We start from the raw sequence: 21,548 nt of genomic DNA on the forward strand, positions 1-21,548 counted from the left end.
CTTTTCTGCTTTTCTTCTGCTTGGGCAGGGAGATCTTTCAGTTGCGTGCTTTGTTTTGTCCCCCTGCAGATGACCTTCCCCTTGGCCTTCTGGCACGGAGCTTCTGGGGAAAAGGGGAGAGTTCTGGTCTTGTTCTGCTCCCCTGGTCTCTCCCAGTGAGCGCAAGCGCATGGGACTCAGCACCCGCTGGGTAATCTCATCCAGGAACCTGGAGAACTGCAGTTTTTCCTCTGTGATCTTCTCCCTGCGCTTGACAGAGTCAGCGGCACTGCTGCTGCTGTGCTCCTGTGAGCGCTTCTCCCTACAGCTGAGGCAGAGCTGAGGATCACTGTACTTGCATGAGCCACGGCCACGGGAAAGAGTCTCTACTGAGCGGGACTTGCGTAAGCTCTCAGGACATGGGCCTGTCATGTTAGTCTGCTTCAGGATCCCTTTGAGAGGCACATGTGTAGAGGAGACCTGAAACTTCCTTGGTGTCAGAACTTCAGGAGGCTCTTTAAACATAAGCGAGCGTTCCAGGCTTCTGCTCTTGAAAGAGCAAGTGGGATGGTGTCTTTCATCTCCAGATACCACAACTGTCTCCATACTACGGCTCACAAATTTGCTGAGGTGCCCACAACTGCGGTTTGGGCACCGCTTCCCACTTCGCTGTCCCATCTTCCCACCACGTGGAAGTGCTGGCGAGACAGTCTGGCTTTTGATGTTCAACTCTGCTCTGCACCCTGTCACTTCCTTCTCACTGCTGGACTCCAGGGACCACGATGAGAAGTTCAGGTTGCAAACCTCAAACCCCTCTGCCTGCTTGAGCTGGCCTGCCTCAGTGTAACTAAACCCTGTTTGCTGCTGCAATGGTGTTAAGCCCTTTGCCACCCGGCAAGCCGTTACCTGACTCTGCTCAGCCAAGATCACTCCATCCTGGTCATCACGAATGATGGGTACTTCATGGCGTATTTCACGATGCTGCGGGGGTGCCTTGCGGTAAGGCTTCTTTGATGGAGCTGTGCTCGACATCCTCTCACCTGCGTGGCTCCGAAAGCGGGTTGCCTACCAACAGTAGAAAGTGCAAAGAAGAGAGAGTCACAGGCGCTCCATTGAACCCTTGAAGTGACCCAGCAGGAATTCAGCTCCCCTGGAGTCCCAGAGCACACCCCCATGCAGAGTGCTAATAGAGCAGGGAAAGGATGTGGCCACAAGCCTTGAGCAGCTGCTGCAGAAGAGGGAGAAAAGTAAGATGTAGCTGTGTCCTTCCTCCAGCCAGCGAGAGCAGAGGGCTGGCACATCCTCTCCCCCCTCTACACCCGCTCACTCACGTAGTTTGTGTGTGTCCAGATTATATATAGCAAATGAGAACAGACCTCACAGTGGCATATTGATTAGGCTCTTTAGGAAAGGCCTTTTCCAATATGGAAACTGCAAGCCTTACAGGCAGCAGTGACAGCTGGAGCAGGAGTTATTGATCATGTGCTGTCACTGTCAGCAGGGACTATGTGGGAGGAGACTCCAACCATTAAAGAGCCAAAACCCAGAAGTTTTTGGCTTACACTGGAACCCCAATGGAGCAGACCACAAGTGGCTTGTGAGAAGGAGGTATCATACCATCACAACTGCTCACTCTGTCAGACCACCACCCCCCCAAGTCACAAGTGGCACCAAATTAGGGAGCAATGCCACCGACACTGGTACCTAAGGTCAGATCTTGCAACATGCACCAGTACCATTAGTGGAAAGACCAGATTAGCCCCTTTACTTTCACTGTGCTGTGCCAGATTCTTCCTGCTGCGGGAGCAGTACTAGTACAAGAGCAAAAAATGAGGTAGAAGGAAAGCAGCTACCTTGTATGCATGGAAGAAAATCCTTCCTTTCCACCATTTTGGGACTGCAGTGGAGGGCAGGAAGACTTTCCTGCAAGCAGCCAGGATTTCAACTACCCCATCGTACACAAGACAAGAAATCCCAAAGATGCCAAGCAGTCCCTGCAGAGCCTGATACCAGGCTTCACTCCGGTGACAACACATGCACTGTTCATAGTTCCCCTGTATTTGGGATCAAGTGCCCACTTCTCATTCCCCTTTCCTTTCCCGAATCCTAACACTGATCAAGCCTAGTGTCTCTGCAATCCTCAGCACCTGACCTGCGGCACTTCAAAGTGCAGGACCTGCCTTTGAGATCACCCTCTCCCCTCTTCTACAGGCAGGCCATTTGATTCCCATTCACATGCCTTCAAGGCAGTCAATGGATACCACTGGGCCAGTGACCTTGCAGACTTCACTTGCTTTGGCCAGTGGAGTTTTACATGTTAAGTGTCTAAATGGAGCGCCAAGAATCGTCTCCAATTCTTATCCACTCTTGCCTAGCTGTGTCTTCTCAACACTAGACTGAGTCCCCTGGAAAGACTGGCAAGTGTGAGGTGTCTGCACCAAGCGGCTCCAAGCTACAGCAAGCTTTACACCTCACAGGGACATTTGCAAACTACCTGCCACTCTGCTAAATACAGAAGCTCACAGAAGTTTCTCACGCCTTTCCACAGACATAAATAACTTCCTAGGACTAACCTGTAAATCTCCACCATCAGAATGCTGGCAACTCCCCCTTACTGCAGTCATTCCCTCAAGGCTCATTCTCCTAAAAAGACTCAAGTAGGTGAAGAGATCTCCAATACTTCAGAAAAATCATATCCAGCATAACAAATGCACATTCCACTGCATCCCCAAATGAAAACAGGTGGGTCTGACTTGCTGGGAAGACATCTCTCCTCTTCAAAAAGGAATTATGAAATCCTGACCAGAAACAGGTTTGTCAATACCCCACCACCAAATAGGCGATCTAGGGAATTCTTCTGTCAATTCCTGCCAGGCTAAGGACAGGAGTTATGCATGGAGATATCCCAAGCTGAAATCACAATCCAGCACACAAGGACCCAAGCACTTACCAGCCTGGACTCAAATTCGAAGCCTCATGAAGCAGGAACACTCACTCAGATGCCCTGAAGAAGAGAAACAAATGGCTTAGCATCTATGAAAACAGCCAGTTTGAAATCTCACCCCATAAATATGTAGGGAATAGGGAATGTTGATAGCCAAGGACAATTGGATGATCATCTCACTCCAGGCACCTGCCCCAAACCATGTCAATTCTTCTGAAAGTAAATGAAATTAGCTTAGGATAGTTGGGCCACATAGCCCAGCAAGAGCTGGAAAAGTCACCTGGCAAGGACATGTCCAAGGCATTCAGGCAACTGAGACCACACAAACTCAAAATTCACAAAGCAATAGCTCCAAGAGAACCTTGGTTCCAGGAAGGACTAAACAAACCTCCTGTGAAATAGGACCATCCCAGCCAATCTTCCCCACTACTTCAGACAGATGCTGTGAGGCCTTCAGTACAAAAGCTTGGTAATGCTAACAGTTACCTCACCTGTCCTTTTAAGTCAGTGCTTCTCACCTACAAATGAGCTGGCAATTATCAGGCTCCTGTTCGAGCCAAAACATTACATCCTTGTACCTACAGCTGTGATAATCCACACCTCTACAAGAAAGGAAGGCAAGCTACTCTCCGACTTCCAGCAAGCAGCGTGCCATGCTCCACCTTGCTGCTAACTGGCTTCCATAAAATAGTGTCCAGCCCATCAGGGATACAACATAAGCTCAGAAACAATCTTCCTCTCTGTTCAAAACCCAGGGTACCTATCACTACAAGAAGAGAATTTGGTTCATCTGGGAGCCACCTATAAGAGCTTAGCTCTGTGGCCATCACTCTGCCACTGGCACAAGAGAAACTGCAATGGAGCCTTCCCTTCCCTGATGTACTTCTGCTGCTGTGCTGCTTTTCCCCGTCAATGGCACCAAGCCCTGGGAGGTGGGACAGGAGCACAGGGTGTGGAGCAGTTGTACATGCACAGGGAGAGCCAGACTGGAGGTGAATGGAACAGGCAGGCAACCATGACCACGCAAATACAAGCTCTGCCAAAACAAACTGAAGAGGTGCCCTAGTGCTGGCCCTGCCCCAACTAACCGTCTGGCCCCTTTCCTTACTACAATGCTACAGCTGGATCTCGACTAGCACACAAAAAACCAGCTTCACAACAGCGTAACTGCTCTGTGGGACAAACTGTAAAGTATGGGGAAAGAGAAAGAAAGGGAGAACGTGCACCTCCAGGAAGGACCAGACCAGCAGCTTGAAAATACTTTTCCACCAACTCCCAGCAGGAGCTGGTTCAGCATCCAGGCAAAACCACCAGCCACATGAGCTGGCAGACAAGCAGAGGCTTCCAGGAACAGCTGCACCCATAGGTCCACACATGTTTCCATTGCAGAAGTGCTCAGAACAAACATGCCAAAGGCGTCCCTGTCTCTCAGCACCACAGTTCCTCAGGCTCAAACAGGACTGTCCTGCTTCCTACCCCAGAGCCAGCAGCTATGCTACCTACCATCTCACCCCCACCTACCTGGAAAAGATATCAGGATTTGAAACCTATCTTCATAATATGAGAATTTCCAGAGACACTTAAAAACTCACAGTGCCTCCAGGCAAGTTTCCCTCAAACAAGGACTTACAGATGCAAAGTGACGACGTGTCCAAACATTTCTGGCCGCTTGTCTCTGAATTAGCTTTCTCCTGTCAGCATCCAGCAGCATCTGGCCAAGAGCTCCTGAAACATGAGAAAGGAAACTTGGTGTCAGTCACCTATCAGCACAACACATGGAAAGAGCCAGGCACGCGCAAAGCAACCCACAGCCAGGTGCCAGGGCAGCACTCAGCAGCAAACTGCTGCACCATCAGGCTACTGTCTAATGCCAGGACCCTCCAGTGAAACAAACTCCTCATCTTCACTGTGTCCCAGAAAATTAAGGTCTTTTATCCATCTCTCCACTAAGCAGGATGCCTGTGCAGACCAGTAACTGACCTCTGAAAGGCAACTGTTTTTTCTAGATTGCTCCAGGGGTTCTGCTTCCCCACTCGTCCAACACTAGGAATCCAGCCTCTGTCATTCTGCTCCAACCACCCTGCCATACCAACATAATTTTGTTCTGCACACTTCCCTGCACTGAACAGCACAGTTAAGCCCTCCTTGCCCTACAATACCTGAGCATCCTTTGCTACCAGAGAGAGAATCCCAAGGTGGCTCAATTCCCCACACCTCTGTTCAGAGTAACAGATGGTCTCTGCAGAATAGATGGACCTTGTGCTCCAAAGCAGAAAGAGAAATAGGTAATATCCAGACATAGAAGGCGGCACTAATTCTGCACACCACACTATTCACAAGCCTGTCTCTGAAGGAGCCTGCTGTCAAGTCCACATTCTGACTACTCTGGAGAAGCTCATCTTTAGCTTGGATTAGCACTGTAATACAAGAAGAAACTTAACCTCTTGGTTCCTTTTATCTGCCCTTTCCATCTCTCACCAGCAATGTTCCTTAACATTTACAGTCCTCTTCCTAGCAGGCTATCATCTGCAGTAGCTCCAATTCTACTGTCTTCTAGCTACTATCCACTGCAGTTCCAGTCTCATTTCTAAGCCTGCTGACAGTTACAGCTTTACTGGAATGGCTCACTGAGGGCTGCAAGGCTTGAGCTCACACTGAGGCACATCCTGCATCAGCAATAGTCACATCTTCCAGGCAAACAGACATGAACACACAAAGGATCAGGCGGCTACAGTGGAAACCTTACAATTTACTTTGTTAACACAAAACTGAGGATTCCTCCATCCCTTCAAAAATACGAAAACAGGTATAACCTCTTTGCTCTTCACAGCGAGGGAGTGCAGCGACACTGACCGAGTGCAGCTGCACAGGCAGCATACAAGCTTGACTCTAGCTGTTTTTACCAGAGAGCATCTTTCTAAAATTCACTTGCACGGTAGCTATGTCCTCTGTGTTCTCTGAGAAAGGCAAAACCTTTACTACATGCTAGGAACAGATGTGATCTAGCACAGAATTGCATAAGACGACTCTGTACAGGCCCAAAGAACTAACAGCCACTTGGCATGTAGCAAAACCGCAACACTACCCATTAGCATCATTTTGCCTCCAGTAACAAGAAAAAAGTCCACACCATGCAAAAAAGGTCCAAAAAGGACCACCACAAAAGGAAAAAAAGCAACATTTGTAGGCACCTAACCGTCTTCCTGATACTTCGCAAGTCCCTTGAGGCCTGACATAGCTAATACTCAGCTTTGGTTCTAGGGTGCACACAGCTTCTGCCTATTTGCTGTTGCAGCAGCTGAACATTCCCTGCAAAGAGGCAAAGGACTTGTGTTGCCTTTTCCGGCCTTATAAAGCCCTGCTTACTAGTGTTTAGGGTCAATGGTCTCCCTCAATAGAAACATGGTGATTATGCTGCAGAGAATGTTTCTTATTTCGGCACTGTGTCATCTTTCCAGCCTTTTCCTCTTAAAAGTAGCATTTCTTTAACCTTGCTTTTTATTCAGAAAGATAAACTTGTATGACAGAGAAAATACATTCCGTAACACAATCACAGTCACATTTGTTTCTAATGCAACACTACATAAAGATTCACTGGCTATCATATCACATAGTCAATGTACTCCAAAAAACTCCAAATGTAATACCCACATGGAAAAAAAAAATGCTACTACTGTCTTGTGCCACGTATCTGATCACCACAGATGACTCAGAATTCTCACTCTGTGTGGCCCAACGTATACTCTGCATGCATACCCAACACAGGACACTGGCACATCCTGCTTTAAGAGGCCACAACATCTCTTCACTAGCAGCACGAGAAGCAAAAGCAAGAGAGGCCTGTCCTGTGCTTATGGATAGAGGCAACCTTAGCCTCCACGTGTCTCAATCCAGACTACATGACAAGATGCTGCAGTAAGCCTGACCAAGACAACTAATCAGCGAGAGAGATAATGTAATAACTTCATTAGAAGGTCTTGTCCAGGATGGACAAACAAGCTATGTGAAGTTAAAAGCAGCACCTGTAGACTGCTGGTGCCAAGTATGATGGAAAAGGACCCCCAGGTTATTAAAGGACACTTTAACATTTAATGAGATCTTTTCATCCAGAGAAGGCATCTCAATTAAAAGAATATTCAGATCCATTCTGCTGCTGGCTACTTTGAAGCTCATTTTAAAATAAAAGGATGACAGCTCCAACTTGCATCTCAGTTCGGCTTGTATGTTAATGATCACAATTCAGATCTGAGTAATAGCATTATAGTGACTCTTGGATTAAAACTGAGTTTCAGGAGGATTATTGCTCATTCCTGCTTTTCCATACCAATTAACCTTGACTGTTAAGCAGAAACCCCTGTTCCCTACATGGGAACAATTCCAAGAGCTATCAAGAAAAAAGGATCAGGCTAGCTGTCGAACAGCAACCCATGTAACAAGCCCTACTTAACACCTAACACATTTCCAAAGAAAAGTAAATCCCTAGACTCTACGGTCTTACATAGTTCTTGTTGAATGTAAATACCACTGGACATATCATGTGTCTGTCATACCCACTGCACCCTGCAGAAGTCTCTTAAAAGTAATCAGAATCACGCTTTTCTTACAGTCTGACTCCCTCCTTCCACAAAACAAAGATACCAGTCCCCCTAATTCAGACGTACTCCATATCCTTAAGTATGCATTTTATTATCTACTCTCCTTGCTGTGTTAACAGTAGCTTAGCTTCCCCAGCCCTTTTATATGAGCCAGAACAGATCAGCATTGCCCAAGAAACACTAACATAACTAACACGTAACTGGAATAGAACGCAACAGCTGATTAACATCTAAACAGGAACAGCACAGGAAGCAAGGGACCCAAACCCAATCCCCAGAAGGAATGTTAATGGAGAATAAAAATACCCAGGGGAGATGCTGACCAGGAAATTAATGCTAGGTTTCCAATGCCTATAAAAGCACAGAACCACCTTTAATGGCTACATCTGAAATTGCACAAGAACCAGCTTGGCAAAAAGATCATTTGCCAAGTTACCTTTAGCACTGACAGCTACATTGGGGGCTAACGACAGCTTCTCATCCAGAAATGCTGACATAACAGAAGCCTGTTTAGTTTGTTCAGTGATTGTTAGCTTGATCTCTTTAGTTTGTTCAGTGATCCTTTCAACTCTCACAAGATAGTTTAGGCTACAAAATTCCAGAGCCTTGTCATCCTTGCACCTTGGGTTTTACATCCCTCCCCACTCTGTCTTCTTACCTTTGTTCTTTTAAGATCTTCCATGGGAAGACTTTCAGAGCATGTTTCTCAGATATTTAAAGAGTTGTATACCAGGCTGTTAGAAAACAACTCATGGAGATCAGAACTCTGAAAAGTTTCTGAAAAATAACTGTTTGGGCCCTGCCAGAAAAGGCGAATTTTGATACTTTAACTATATGTACTGGCAAAAAGCTGCCAGATCATGAGGGAAATTTGGGAGCCATGGCCTTAACCTTTAACACAAGCTAGGGAACGGCTACAGCAAGCAAACATTTGAAGAGAAGTGAAGGACAGATTTCTGTAGAAAATCAACATGTTGGAATTCCCTTCCCAGGCCTCTTGTCAGTCCCTATGCTGTGCAGGAGGGGAAGAAAAGCAGGGGTGGGGGTGGCGGTGGTGGAAATAATCATACATTAGCTTCCTAGAACATAAAATCAAGAAGCATTTAATTAGGACAAAGTAGGAACAGCTTAAATTCTTCCACCACTCTCAGCCCCTGTAAGTATTCCCTAAGTTTAATACAACCTCCAGCAATTATTATCAGCCGTCCTCATTTCAGCCTTTGGTTTCAGAAATTCTGGGCAAACTACAGTCTCCAGCTCTTCAGTGCCAGGGACTGAATTTCACTGAGCCATCCCTCTAGCTGAGAATACAGCAATGCTAGAGAATGCTCTATTACTGCAACCTATATACTCGCCTCAATATGCTCTCCAAAACATCCCCTCTGTCTCCGAGTTGCAGTGATGCACAGATGGCTAACACACAAGGTAGTATCTACACAGACAGACAATGGAGCAGAGCCTGTTATTTGCATTATTTACGGAGGACAGATGGACAAGTTGTTGCAGTGACCCCGTCTACAGAGCACCTGCAATGTTGAGATGTTAAGTCCTGTCCTGATGCTTGCAGGTCCTGGCAAAAGCAAGTGTCAAGAAATGAAATGGCTGTTTACAGCAACCAGCTTTATTCTGACAATTATCACTACAACTACCACACTCTGCTTGCAGAGCAATTCAAATGCCAGTTTTGTTCCCATAGAGCCCTCACCTGCATGCAGAAAACACAAGATGTAATGACTAGATTTATCCTTTTCAACAGGAAAGAAAACTGACATCTGCAGTACTTATGTAGTAACTTCTTCCTTGACCATGAGTTTTGTATGTGCTTAAAGTCACCATACATACTGAGGCACATACTGGGGGGAGACGCTGACCGGGAAACAGTATCAAAATTGGGTGAAATTTCTTTCAAGCTCTGCCTAGCTATAGAAAAGTCTAGCTCAAACCTGCTCAGTCATCTGAATCTTTTGAAACATTAAACATTTATGAAATTTTTGAGATGTTGCTTTTGCTGTGTACACAGCACGCTAACCAGGTCTGCAGGCACTTTTGTTGGCAGACTGAGGAACCTGAAAATAGTATTTCAGGAGACTTAACATCTGTTCTAGGAGAAGAAAAAGGCTAATTTATAAGGAGCAGCAATCTACTTTAATTGAACACTATGGCTAAGAACGACCAATTTGTACAAAGGCTTGCAATGATCAGTTCGCCCATCCTCCACCAACATGCTCCACAACAGGCTCTTTCATTCCACAATCACATGGCTGCAGCCAAACATGACATACTGTTCAGCAAGTAATAAAAAGGATCAGCTTTTTCCCCAAGGTCTTGTCTATGTATATACACTGTACTAAATTAAATTGACTTCGAAAATAACGTAAAGCAGTATAATGCTCCTGGGTAAATGTTCTTAATTCAGTTTAAGAGCACTTTGCGTTGAATCAACTTAAGTTAAATAGATAGATACAAGACACAAACTAAATTAAGGATGCCTATACAAGAATGCTGCACTAATATAATCACAGCTGTTTCTAATCTGATTAAGTTAAACCAGTACAACTTCCCTGCAATGGCAAAATCTTTAGCAATATTGAATTTAACCCTTTTTTCCCCCTTTTCTACTTCCAAAGACTGTTTTGCTGGGGTTTGTGTTTGTTTTTTCTTCAAAAAAACTCACAATGACGTCTCTCAGAATCAATATAAGCTAACCACACTATGCAAGGTGTATTAATGTCTTAAAGGTATTTACACTTTTATGACTTGAAAGTTTTACTACTTCTATGCCAACTAAAATCATAATAATGCTCAGACCAGTGGCACAACATTTTCTCTACCCTTCCCAAGCAAGAGGGTAAGTGTGATCACAAATACTTGCGCTGTACCCTGCTTTTCATACACCCACACAGCTTTTGCTTGCTGATGTCCAACATACCTGGAGCAGTTCAGACACCAGGAAGGCAAAAGTTCCCCAGTTGCTCATTCCTAAGGGTACAGCTCACCTTGATCAGCTTATCTGATCAAACTGGAGTGTGGAGTTAGAGCACGTTATCTAACTGCCCCCAGGCATGGTCTTACTACTGCCCCTCTTCCACCACAATATGAAGTTCTCTTGCTAACTGTGGGGTAAGCACATACACAAACAAGTCTGAGGTCACAGACCTAACATGCTACAAATCCACACTTTAAAATCACCTCTCATCTCCTCAGTTCCCAGAGCACTTGCCCTTGAAATATATTTATCAAAATTTAATTCCAAGCAATTCCAAAATTATTGGGTTTTTCCCCCATTCCTCATTCAAACCTATCTGAACTGTTCCCCCTGAATATGAAGACTTAATTTATCTTCACTCTTTTGGTACTCTTACTTCCAACTCTACCCGCTTCTCTAACTGGGTCTCTTTGAGCTCACTGCAACTTTCCCACATCCACTCCAGCAACGCAACCATCACCCTCTCGTCACTGCCACCTTCTACTGCCATCTCAGTACAAGTTTTCTGTGTTCAGCACAGAAAGACAATAGTGAGAATTTTCTCAGAACTCCCTGCAGAAAACTAAATCGCTCATTGGCCTTCAGAAACTGAATTGTGCCACAACTCCAAATGACATGATGAGCTGACACTTCTGCCAAGTACCAGCAGCAGCCATTAAATCAACCAGAATTGTAAGTCCACTTAATTTATTATTTTTTCGAAAGAGCTATTTTGAAGTCCTGATCACATGGCAACATGGACTGTAGGTACACACAAGAGTTCAGTTGCTAAGGGAACCACACTTTCACATTTTCTATTTTACAAGATTTAAATTTCAGCTCTCAATGGGCTGCAGGCACATTTTCACAATAAACTGTTTAGTCGTGAGTCTCAGATTCACACTGGCAGCTTCTAGCAATTATAAGGTTACGTGGCCCCACACCAACTCTAGGATTCATGCTCACTATAAATACATGCAATGAGGAAGGCAGGAACAATTTCCGTTCCATAAGAAATTGAGGCACTAGGAGAAGAAACAGCTTTGTGCACTGTTTTTGCATGAAATTCCATGTTAAACAGCCTCAGCTGTCATAAGAAAGGAACTGCAGGAAAATTCAGCAAGACATAGCCTTATTTCTTGCACCTAACACAAGAGGGATCTGGAATAGAAAAGAGAAGGAAAGTGTGCATGAGCTAAACACCTACCTGACACCAACAGAGTTGAATAGCCTGCAATTCTTTGTAAGTACAAATAAAGCAGCAACCCTGATCCAGTAGTAGGAGAACAGTATTTGTACTATACTCAATTCTCTCTGCTGCTGGGGTTTAATCCCAGCAAGAATTGTTTTGGTTTAATTAGCTTTTCCCTAGCAGATGGTCAGATGTGAGAGGCAGAGAATGGTACAGGCTTAACTGTTGGGTGATTGTGCAGCTGCATCTGTAGCTGAACAGTTAAGCATGTCCAGGAGTCCAGCTGTAGTTTGCACGACACAGTCCGTCTCTGCCATTAGCCTAATGTCAGCTTCCTCTTTCTCCAGATCAGAGGCACTACCCAAAGGCAGGCAAACAACTAACATGCAGTTTCACCACCATCCCCTTTCTCAGACAAAACCTGCAAACCTTAACCAACTGAAAGTCCCTCTTTCTTTGGTGACAGAAGCACATTCAGAAGCATTGCCATGGAAACTTGAGCCATCCTCTGTGCTATTCATCAGAGAAGATCTTCTAGCACAGAAATATTTTTTGATCTCTACAGCACTGAATACAGACAGCAGTCAGTATAATTAAGTAAAATTACAGACTCCAGCATTGTGTGACGATAGCAGCAGGTCATTCTTCAACCAAGCCACCTGATCCTTGCTTCATCTACAACGAGCAATAGCTTGTTATCAGCTGGCAGGGAAAAGCAGGGTAACATTAAGAGAAACAGAAGTGATATTAAAGGAGTAAACCTATACAGCCAAAGGGAGAAAAGAGAAAAGGGTTCACAGCCTTTTCCCAAAGCTGATCACATCCTGCCACTTTTCCCTTCCCAGAGGTTACAAATGATATTGCTACTAACTTATTTGCAAAGCAGGATTTCTACCAGCCACAGACACCCCCGCTAACCCCAGTCACAGCCACTGCCTACTCTGGAGACCACACCAAGTATACCCCATTGACTTCCACGCTGCCTCTGCATTCTGGGACTGAGTGCACACCTACACACTGACAGTAGCAGTCTCAACAGGCCATGAAAGCAGAAAGCTTTCAAAAACATGCTTTGGGCCTAGCAGATTCAGAGCTTGAGCCAAGGGCAGGAACAGGCACAAAACTTGTCTCAACTCTGTAAACAATAGAGCAGCATGGTCCATGAAGCAGAATGTAACCCTGAAGCATCTTCTCTCTTTTTTGTGGTGTTGCCCTATAGTTAATCTGCCTCAGTTTGCCTCATTTGTTGGGTTTTTTTGAGGGTTATTTTTTTAAGGGTTTTTTTTAATTATTATCTTAGTCTTCAGCACCATTGAACTGGTGAGAGATTTTATTCTGAGAGTTCAGTCACAGAAATACAACACTTTAATCCAGCTTAGGAAAAACAAACAGATCCTCCCACCCGTCTTTCATTGGTGACCTGTATAAAGCACGCAACTGGCTACGGCTCTTCTCTCCTCATTCACCTGGGCTCCAGTCAGTCCTTTTAACAGCAGGATACTAACCACAGCAGACAGGACCCCCACCCCCTGCCATACAGGCTGCACATGAGGAGGCTGCCTGTCACCAGCAGTCACAGGCTGCACTGCTTATCCTTCTGTATATGTTGTATTGTACCTCCTAGGTTCACCTTCCTCCCTTGGGGTGGATTACCACAGATGCCCCACCTGAGATCAAGCAGGGTTGCTTCAGCTCTTCCCTCAGACACAACCCCTGCTTGGGGCAGAGTCAGAGCTCCCGATCAACCATCTCCTTCCACATTTGTTATCACTGCTAGCACCAGTGTTGTTCTTCAGCTGGAGTTAATAAAGAGCATAAATAGTCTCAAGGGGCAATTGCAGCAAAGACCCAGCACTTTAGTTTCACCACAAGGTCAGCTTGTCCAGACTAGCATTACATCCCCTGCCCATCATTGCTCTTGTAAAACTGAAATGCCTGGTCTTTACCACCTTTATCCTTTGGGATAGCATAAGCCTGTTAATTATTCTGAGGTTAAGGAAAAACATCTCTGTTTTAGCAGTGAAGACAAGCTCTTCACCTCTACAGGGCTCCTCCCTGTAGACCCACCTGTAAGTAAGCTCTATGCAGATCTTCTGAGAGCAAGCTGGGAATGAGAGATAGTCAAGCCACAAAGGGGCTCTAACTGAGAGCAGAGGATGATCAGCCCCAGATATTCTAAAGAAAACAAGCCATCATGTTCCAGGGTTGTTTTTTTTTGGTTTGGTTTGGTTGGTTGGTTTGGGTTTTTTTCTTGGCAGGGGGCGGGGGGGGGGGGGGGGGGGCGCCAGGAAGAGGGGAGTAGTTGGTCAAGTGTCTGACTAAACAACTCAAAAAGCTAGCAGCTCACCACTCATCTAAGGACAAAGACCATGGTCTAATGCCAGTGTATAGCCAGGCAGATGTTACAAAGATAAGGTGTTTGTTCAGTGCCGACAGCAAACTGTTCATGTTTTCAGCTTCCTGCAGCTGCATGAGCTCAGCTCTACAGAGTCTGTGACTCTGGACTAAGGAATGTCTCAACTGGAGAAACACATCTGCTGCTGGCTCCAGGTGCCCCAGGATGAGACCAGTTCCCAACTTCACTGTCCATAGCCCTGCTTTCTGCTCCCTATCCCACCAGGGGGAGATCTAGCTGCTCGGTGAGGGTTACTGCTTTAGCCAGAGTAGCAGAAGTGTGTGGAACTGGACACAGAAGCACAAAGATCTGGATTCCTACAGGGTCCTGAAGCCCAGCAGGGAAGCCAAAACAAGAAACTAGTCACTTTCTCTCCACAACGTATTAAAACGCACTGACAGGAAAGAAAAAGGTCAAGACTCAGCCCTCCTTCCTCCTTAGCCAATGTCACATCAGTTTCATTCCCACTCCCTTACTCCTATCTGTCAATCAAAAAATGACAGCAGAAACCCTAAGCAAGACCTTCATTTTTGCAGTCATAGCCTAAATTGCATGACAAAGCTGAAACGCTCAATACACACTTAAATGTTCTATCAATAACATTCCACATAACCTGTTTTTAGACTTATATTGTGCTACACCTCGTGTTGCCACAGGACATATTATTTAGTTTGGCACTGCAGAACAGAAGAAGAAAAATGAAGATTCAGGCAAAACACTTTCTAATCAAGACACAAGCCCTAAAATCAGGTATGGCACCGGTTTGAAATACAACGTAACAGTTTATATGAAATCAAGAGACCCCAGTGAGAATAATTTCCAAACATTTTACAATGTTCAGAGTCTTTTGCAACAAGTAACATTCCCCTAATCAGCTATCCTTGAGATCCTGCTTTGCGAAGTGATACATCCTTCTCCAGAGGGGGTGGCGTGGACCAGTATAGTAACAGTAGCTCTGCAGTTACTGACTCAGAGACTGTGGCAACAGCTAAAAAGTAAAAACTATGCCATAAAGCCAGAGCACTTCTGAGAGCCAGTTCTTTCACGCCTGCTACTGTCTAAGGATGGCAGTAGGGAGGTCTTCCGCAGAACACTAACTTCAGCATGGAAATGCCTGGCAGGCCACAGAATTTCAGGCTACTAGAAATTGCCAGAAGGGGAATGGCAAGTCCCAAAGATCAAAGCAAACTGGATAATGAAGTGAACAGCCCAGGGCTTACCCAGGACACTAAAAAACCTCAGCGGTTCTTTCCACAAGCCTGGCCTGTGGGCTGCCCATACTGACACTGCCAAAAGGGACCACATTTCCCTGTGCCAGGCAAATGAAAGACTTACATAAAGAGGACAAGGAAGGCCAGCATGACAGGGGCATACAAAACTAGCAACCATTTCTCACAGACATCATGTCAAGGATCCCAAAATAATCCATCTGCATCCCGATCTGCCATCCTTCAGCAAGCTTCCCGTCCCCACCTCTTGAGGTACCAGCCACAAAAAGGAAGCTTTTCCAGAAGCTTAAGGACATTCACCCACTGACTGGGGGAAGCACTCCTGCCTGGGTTAAATCCCAGAGCCATTCCATCTCCAAGCAGACTTCTCATGCAAGGTTGGTACTGAGCACAGCTTGATGGCATGAGCCACTCCATTATCTACTGATTGCCAAGAGCACATAGGCTGCAGAGGGGATGAGCCAACCTTAATTGGCCTTATTGGTGTAAATTAAACCCTGCAACACACCCAAGCAAACAGCCAGTTCCTTCGGAGGAGCAAGCATGAGTTATTTTGCTGCAGCTATATAGGAAACATTGCTGCTAGGACATGCCCCTGGAGTGACTGTGCCGCTCAGCTCTCCCGCTGCATTCCTGGGGTTGTTTAGCATGGACTCAGCTCCAGCCTTTCCACAAGCAAAAAGTCTGAACCCTGAATGCCATCTGCAAATACAGCCAGACTCCACCTCCTGCATGCCTGCAGGCCACCAGGTGTGGCCAGGAATGGCACAAGCTACACACTAAACACACCTTTGATGTGGAGCTGAAAGCATGTAGCCAGGGGGCATGAACAGCACGCCGCCCGCCGCCGTGCTGACTCCCAGTGCAGGAATGTGGCTGCAACCACAGGCCAAGGAAGGCAAACACATTGCATTCCTCACCAGGCAGGGAACAAAAACAAGCAGCAAGCCCACACACCCACCACACTGACACACGCCACGCTCCCCATGCATGCCAGCCCTGCCACTGCCAGGACCCCAACAACAGCTTCAGCTTCAAACTCATTTATGGGGGAGTTCTTGAGTTCTCCAGGCAACTTCTCAAGCCATGGGGCAAAAGAAACAGAGCAAGGCAGGAGAGTTATCAGCTGGGCATGCAAGCCACGGGGAGAAGAGCCACCACCAGAGCTGGGAAGTAGCCACTTTCCAGGACAGGAACAGCTCTGTGTAGCAGCCTGGGAGAGGAATTTCCTTGACTTTTCCTATAAGATGAGAGGTAAACATAACACAGACTTGTTGAGCTGAGGGGGCAGAGCTGAATAAGAAGCTGACTTTGGGTATTAGGGGTGCTTGGAAAGATCCAGGCCTTTCTCCAACCCCAGGAAACCACTCTACCTTAAGTCAAGCAGCTTCTCCAAGATGCAGCCACTTGCTCATCACCCAAAAATCCTTTTGTAAACACTGACCCCACTGCCCACAGAAATAGACCTGATCTTCATTGCATGTAATATTCTTCCCCTACAGCACTAACATCTGATCACTTACATGATCAAGAAGAGAGACCTGATGTACAAAAACCCAAGATATCAGGCAATCTCTCACCTCAGAATCTCACTATTTTAGTCACCGGCTTTATGCTCTAGAAAGAAAGAAACACTATTCACTTCACACAAACTAAACACTTCATGCCACCTCCTTCCTGCAAAACCCAAAGCTTTCCAAAAAATTCATGGTCCCCAAACATGAATTTATTCTGAAGGCAAAAAGATGAGGATGCATCAGGAGGTGAAGCTGTCAGCAGCATTCTCAAGTCCATGAAAGGACTTTTAACATTGTTACCCCGCCACGTTCTGAATCTGCACTTACTTTATGTAATACAACTAAGTATCAACCCACTCCTAAAAATCCACTGCCCAGTGCTAAGGGCCAACTGTGAGACTTAATAGCCAGCGTTCTCTCAGTGCCAAGCAGGAAAGCCAACACTGTCACAAGCACTATAGCAAGAATATATCCCACTTGAATCTACACCAATATCCCAAAGGCTACCGAAAAAAAGAGCTTCTATCTGCTGTGCTTTGCAGAGTAAGTTCTGAACTTCAGCAAAGCACAGGAATGTCACAAAGGAGCCAAATTTCATAAGGCAGAAATGACAGAAACCATTTAACACAGATATACTAGAACACATATTCCCTTCTACTTTCCAAAAAGCAAAGAGCACACACACAGAGGGAGCCCTCAAAACAATGTCAGCAAATTCAAAAAGCACCAACAAAGGGCCAAAATGCTGTAATCTCTGGAGAACCTGGAAGGGGAAAGGTCAGTGTAGCCACCACCGGTTCCAGAAACATGCCAATGCATCTAGCAAGCTGCCGGAGCAGGGATGGTTCGTAAGGCTGTGGTCCAGCTGGTCCGCATGTGCATTTGAAGGCCCTCACTGAGGAGAACGGTCGGGTATTAGGTAACAAGAACAGACCAGCTGAGATCCAGTAGACTTTCCCATGACCATTAAAAATCAAGACCTCAAGCTACCTATTTCCTTCTAAGCCAGTAAGGTAAGCTGCTGCAGTAGCTCCAGTACCTGAAAGAAAGAGGCATGAAAGGCCAGATTTACCAATAGATTTATATCCAAAGATATAAATAGAAGCCTGGCAGGATTTACAAAAGCACCCAAACAGATTAGGTGTCTAAATCACTACATGCAGGAGAAAGGGCTTCTCCACTTATAACCACGCCATACCTCTCCAACCCCAGCCACCACAAGAAAAGCCATTTCAGAGAGGATGGAAGCCCCTGCTGCTCTACAGGTCACCAAGGGCCATCCCTGTACAATCCACTTTGATGGTGGCAGCACCCAAACTCCCACAAGACTCAACAGTACAACCTGCAATGGCTACAGCTCTTGCAGAATGTAGGTCTACCCGTTTCCTGGAATAGGAGCTGCCTGTTCAGCTTCTCCTCTCCCTTCCCCCACTACATCTTTATTTTTTCATAGACTTAATACTGTTTCAAGGTACAACCCTCATCCTGCCACCGGTGGGTGGGTGAGTGGGGGAAAGGGGCCCTTTATAATTGTAGTGTTGCAATCTGCCAGCCCGTCCAGGCAGCCTGTTCCCGCCTGCACTGTATTAAATACCTTATAACTGATTACACCCCCATGGGGCATGATTAGCAGTCTTCAGAGAACAAAGTCTACTTTCATAAGAATAAGAACAGACACGTACTGCTAACCTACTACACAGCTGGGCAGGTGAGGAAACAGGGAAAAAAGGAGGGTGTGTGGAGGGGGGAGAGTTAACTGTACTGCTAACTCTGTTCTTTTCCTTCCCTCCCTATCCCTGCATGTCTGAGTTGAGATTTCCACTGTCCCAAATTGTTCCCTTCAGACATAACCCAGAAGATTCAGGTAATGTAAGCTCATAAACAAACTGCTGCCTGCAGAAATCAGGCAAAGTCCTAACCTGGAGAGGTAAAGCCTTGAGGCAAGCAGATTGAGCTTTGCTCTGGGTGACAGCAATTTCTTCACACCAGTTCCCAGGAAAAAGGAAGGGTGAATTCCAACAGCAGCATCAATAAAAGGAGAAGGAGGGAAAGCTCGAAATATGATCACATACCCACGCCCCTCTCTAACCTCCGTATATGTATCTGGAAAGTCTATATAAGTAACAGCAAAACATCTAATTCAATCTGGAGGTTAACAGCTCAACAGAACCAGGTGATTCTTTTTTTCTTGTGGGGAGAGAGGAGGCAGCAAACAGGAGGAAAGCCCTTTCCATAGGGATCCCCAAACATACACAGTCCACGTGCATTGCCGCAACAAAGAACCAGCCTGATGGAAACTTAGCCAATCTGACATGAAATGACCTACAACTCATTAGCAGGTGCCTTCCAAATCTCAAATGCCCACACAAACAGCCACAAATATATCTGGTGCTATCTGGCCTCCATCTCAGCAAAGCAAAAAGAATCAAACAAACTGTACAGCCTTTTACCAAAAGGAGTAAGAAAAATGGAGGCAACTCCTAAGCTCAAACAAGTCTAGGATAATCCCTTCCAGCTACTCTCCCCAAATATACGACAGAGGAGAGCAGAGAAGGAAGCTCCAGGAAAATAGTCTTATTTCAGAGGAACACCTGTGTGGCAGCTTCAACAAAATAGTAGAAAGCCTTCTAACTCTGTCATTTTGGAAACAAGTCACCTGCTTTACCCAGAGCCCCCTGGCTTTGTCCTTGGCCCCATGGATGGATGCCCATGGTACAATCTAGAAGCACTTGTGTTCAGCTGATGCCTCTAGAAGGGGGCACCTTGCTGACACATTCCACCCAGATTCTTACCCAACACACCTGAGAAAGGATTTGTTGATGGAGACACCAACCCAGCTAAAAAATATCTACTTATATCTGCTTTACTCAGCAGTGGTCCTTCAGCCAGCATATAGGAGGTATCCGAACCGTACTGTTTAGTCTCATATGTACAGCAAAACCTGCATATTCTTTTTATTTCAGAAAGACCTGAAGGCACCAACTGACTTTAGGCCCTGAGGTACTCGGCACTGATGTAAACGCATCAATACATTTAGAGTTATCAAACAGATTGTGCTTCCAGGGTTTGGACAAATGGGAGTTTTCAGCATAAACACAAGTTAGTGATTAGAAGCTCCAGGAGGTAATTTAAATGATCACAGCCAGCTCAAAAATAGTTTTACTTTGGGAGCTGAAGTTGCAAAGCTGTAATAAATCCAAGTGACACAGTAAAACTTTTTATAAAAGCTGAAAATGAGTTGTGAAGCCCCAGATGGCCTGGTATATAATTTGATTCTGTTAACATGGGCCAGCAAAAGGGAAGCCACTCCTCACACTAAAAAAAAAGAAGGGAAAGAAAAAAAAGACCCCAAACCCCTATCATCCTTCAGCTCCTAGGAGATAGAAGTAGTCTGCTTGCATTTTGTGTGTATATATATACACACACATAAAATACACAGAAATAATACATATATAAGCAAAATTTTAAACCCACACAACTAACAATTAAATGTTCAATCCCCCACCATGCTGGGCAGCTATCAATCAGGCATCTGAGCTCAAATTGGAGCACTGCAGTCCAACGCTCTCCTCTGGCTGCTGTACCCTCACAGATACCCTGCACCCACCCCCCATTCCCAGAGTAAATTGCCTTCAACTGCAGAGAAGCACTCCCGCTATTCCAATACTGGTATTCACCACCAGGGCAAGAGACCCTAATTTAGCCCCACACGGGCCTTCTGCAAACTGCTAATCCCCAATACACAGCTGTTTTTCAAATGTGCGGGCATGAGCAAACCATAAACGATTTATGGCGCGTGGCAGGAAGACTCCTGGCTCCCTGCGTAGGCAGGGTTTTGGGACAAGATCATGCTTGGACTAATGTTTATATTGCAAGTTGTCAGTCGGGTTGTAAATCATCTCTAGAGCTGCATAGTAATACAGCTCTCCCCATCCAGCTGGAGCCTTGATGACATTGAATTCTATTATAGCCATTTCAGAGACACCTGGAGACCTATTTACAAAGGCATCATCTAATCAAGAAAAAATGGATACACTTATAAGTCAACTCTATAGAAATTCTGCAGCCCAGTAAGGGTGATTTGCTTTCAGGAATCAATCCAACCTGGTATGAGAAGCTTCCCAAAAATGACACTCTGTGCTAGCCCTAGAAGAAATTGGATTGAGTGCTTACACAAACATCTACTAACAGAGTGTATCGCTAGCAAAATGCAGTTACCTGAGGAAATCCTTCTGAGCAAAGCTTTCATTTCCTAGTATTTATATAACCATAGCACAAGCAACGCTTTGTAATTCAATCCTAAAAGTTCAATAAATATATTTTGCATACTCTAATGTATGGAACACTTTCTGCTTGGAAGAATGAAACCATTAAAGGCAGCATGTGAACTTGAAGTCCATTCTCAAGAAAGATTACTTAAACCAACTCTAATTTTAAACAAATACCCTGTCGTTTTCCATTATTTTCTTTTCCTCATTTGAAAGGGCTATGCACACAATACACACGGTACAGATCTCCCACAGGTAAGAGTTCTCAATAAGGAAACAATAGTAAACAAAAACGCACAAGAAAAAACAGAACAGTAGAATTAACTGCAACCACTTTTCAGTTATGTGAGATGGACCAGATTTCAAGTCATTTCCCTAGAATACTTTTAACCTTCCCATCAGGCAGCAGTAGAGTCCTCACTAATGAGCACCAAAGCTGCAGAATGAAATTTGATTTAGCAGAC

At 45.4% G+C, this 21,548-nt stretch overlaps 1 protein-coding gene across 3 annotated transcripts in view; it reads right to left on the reverse strand.

The window, feature by feature from the left end:
• TJAP1 (tight junction associated protein 1) overlaps positions 1-21,548 on the reverse strand; it is a 40,116-nt gene that overhangs the window by 12,476 nt on the left and 6,092 nt on the right. For all 3 annotated transcript variants that reach the window (XM_056356809.1, XM_056356807.1, XM_056356808.1), the window contains 3 exons: positions 4,554-4,648; positions 2,930-2,983; positions 886-1,044 (listed from right to left, as the gene is read on the reverse strand). In XM_056356809.1, the coding sequence (XP_056212784.1) occupies positions 886-1,011 (126 nt within the window). In that variant the 5' untranslated portion in view covers positions 1,012-1,044; positions 2,930-2,983; positions 4,554-4,648. The remainder of the gene's footprint in view (positions 1-885; positions 1,045-2,929; positions 2,984-4,553; positions 4,649-21,548) is intronic.

This window comes from Falco biarmicus, chromosome 12 (genome assembly GCF_023638135.1).
Source record: "Falco biarmicus isolate bFalBia1 chromosome 12, bFalBia1.pri, whole genome shotgun sequence".
Lineage (NCBI taxonomy): Eukaryota > Metazoa > Chordata > Aves > Falconiformes > Falconidae > Falco > Falco biarmicus.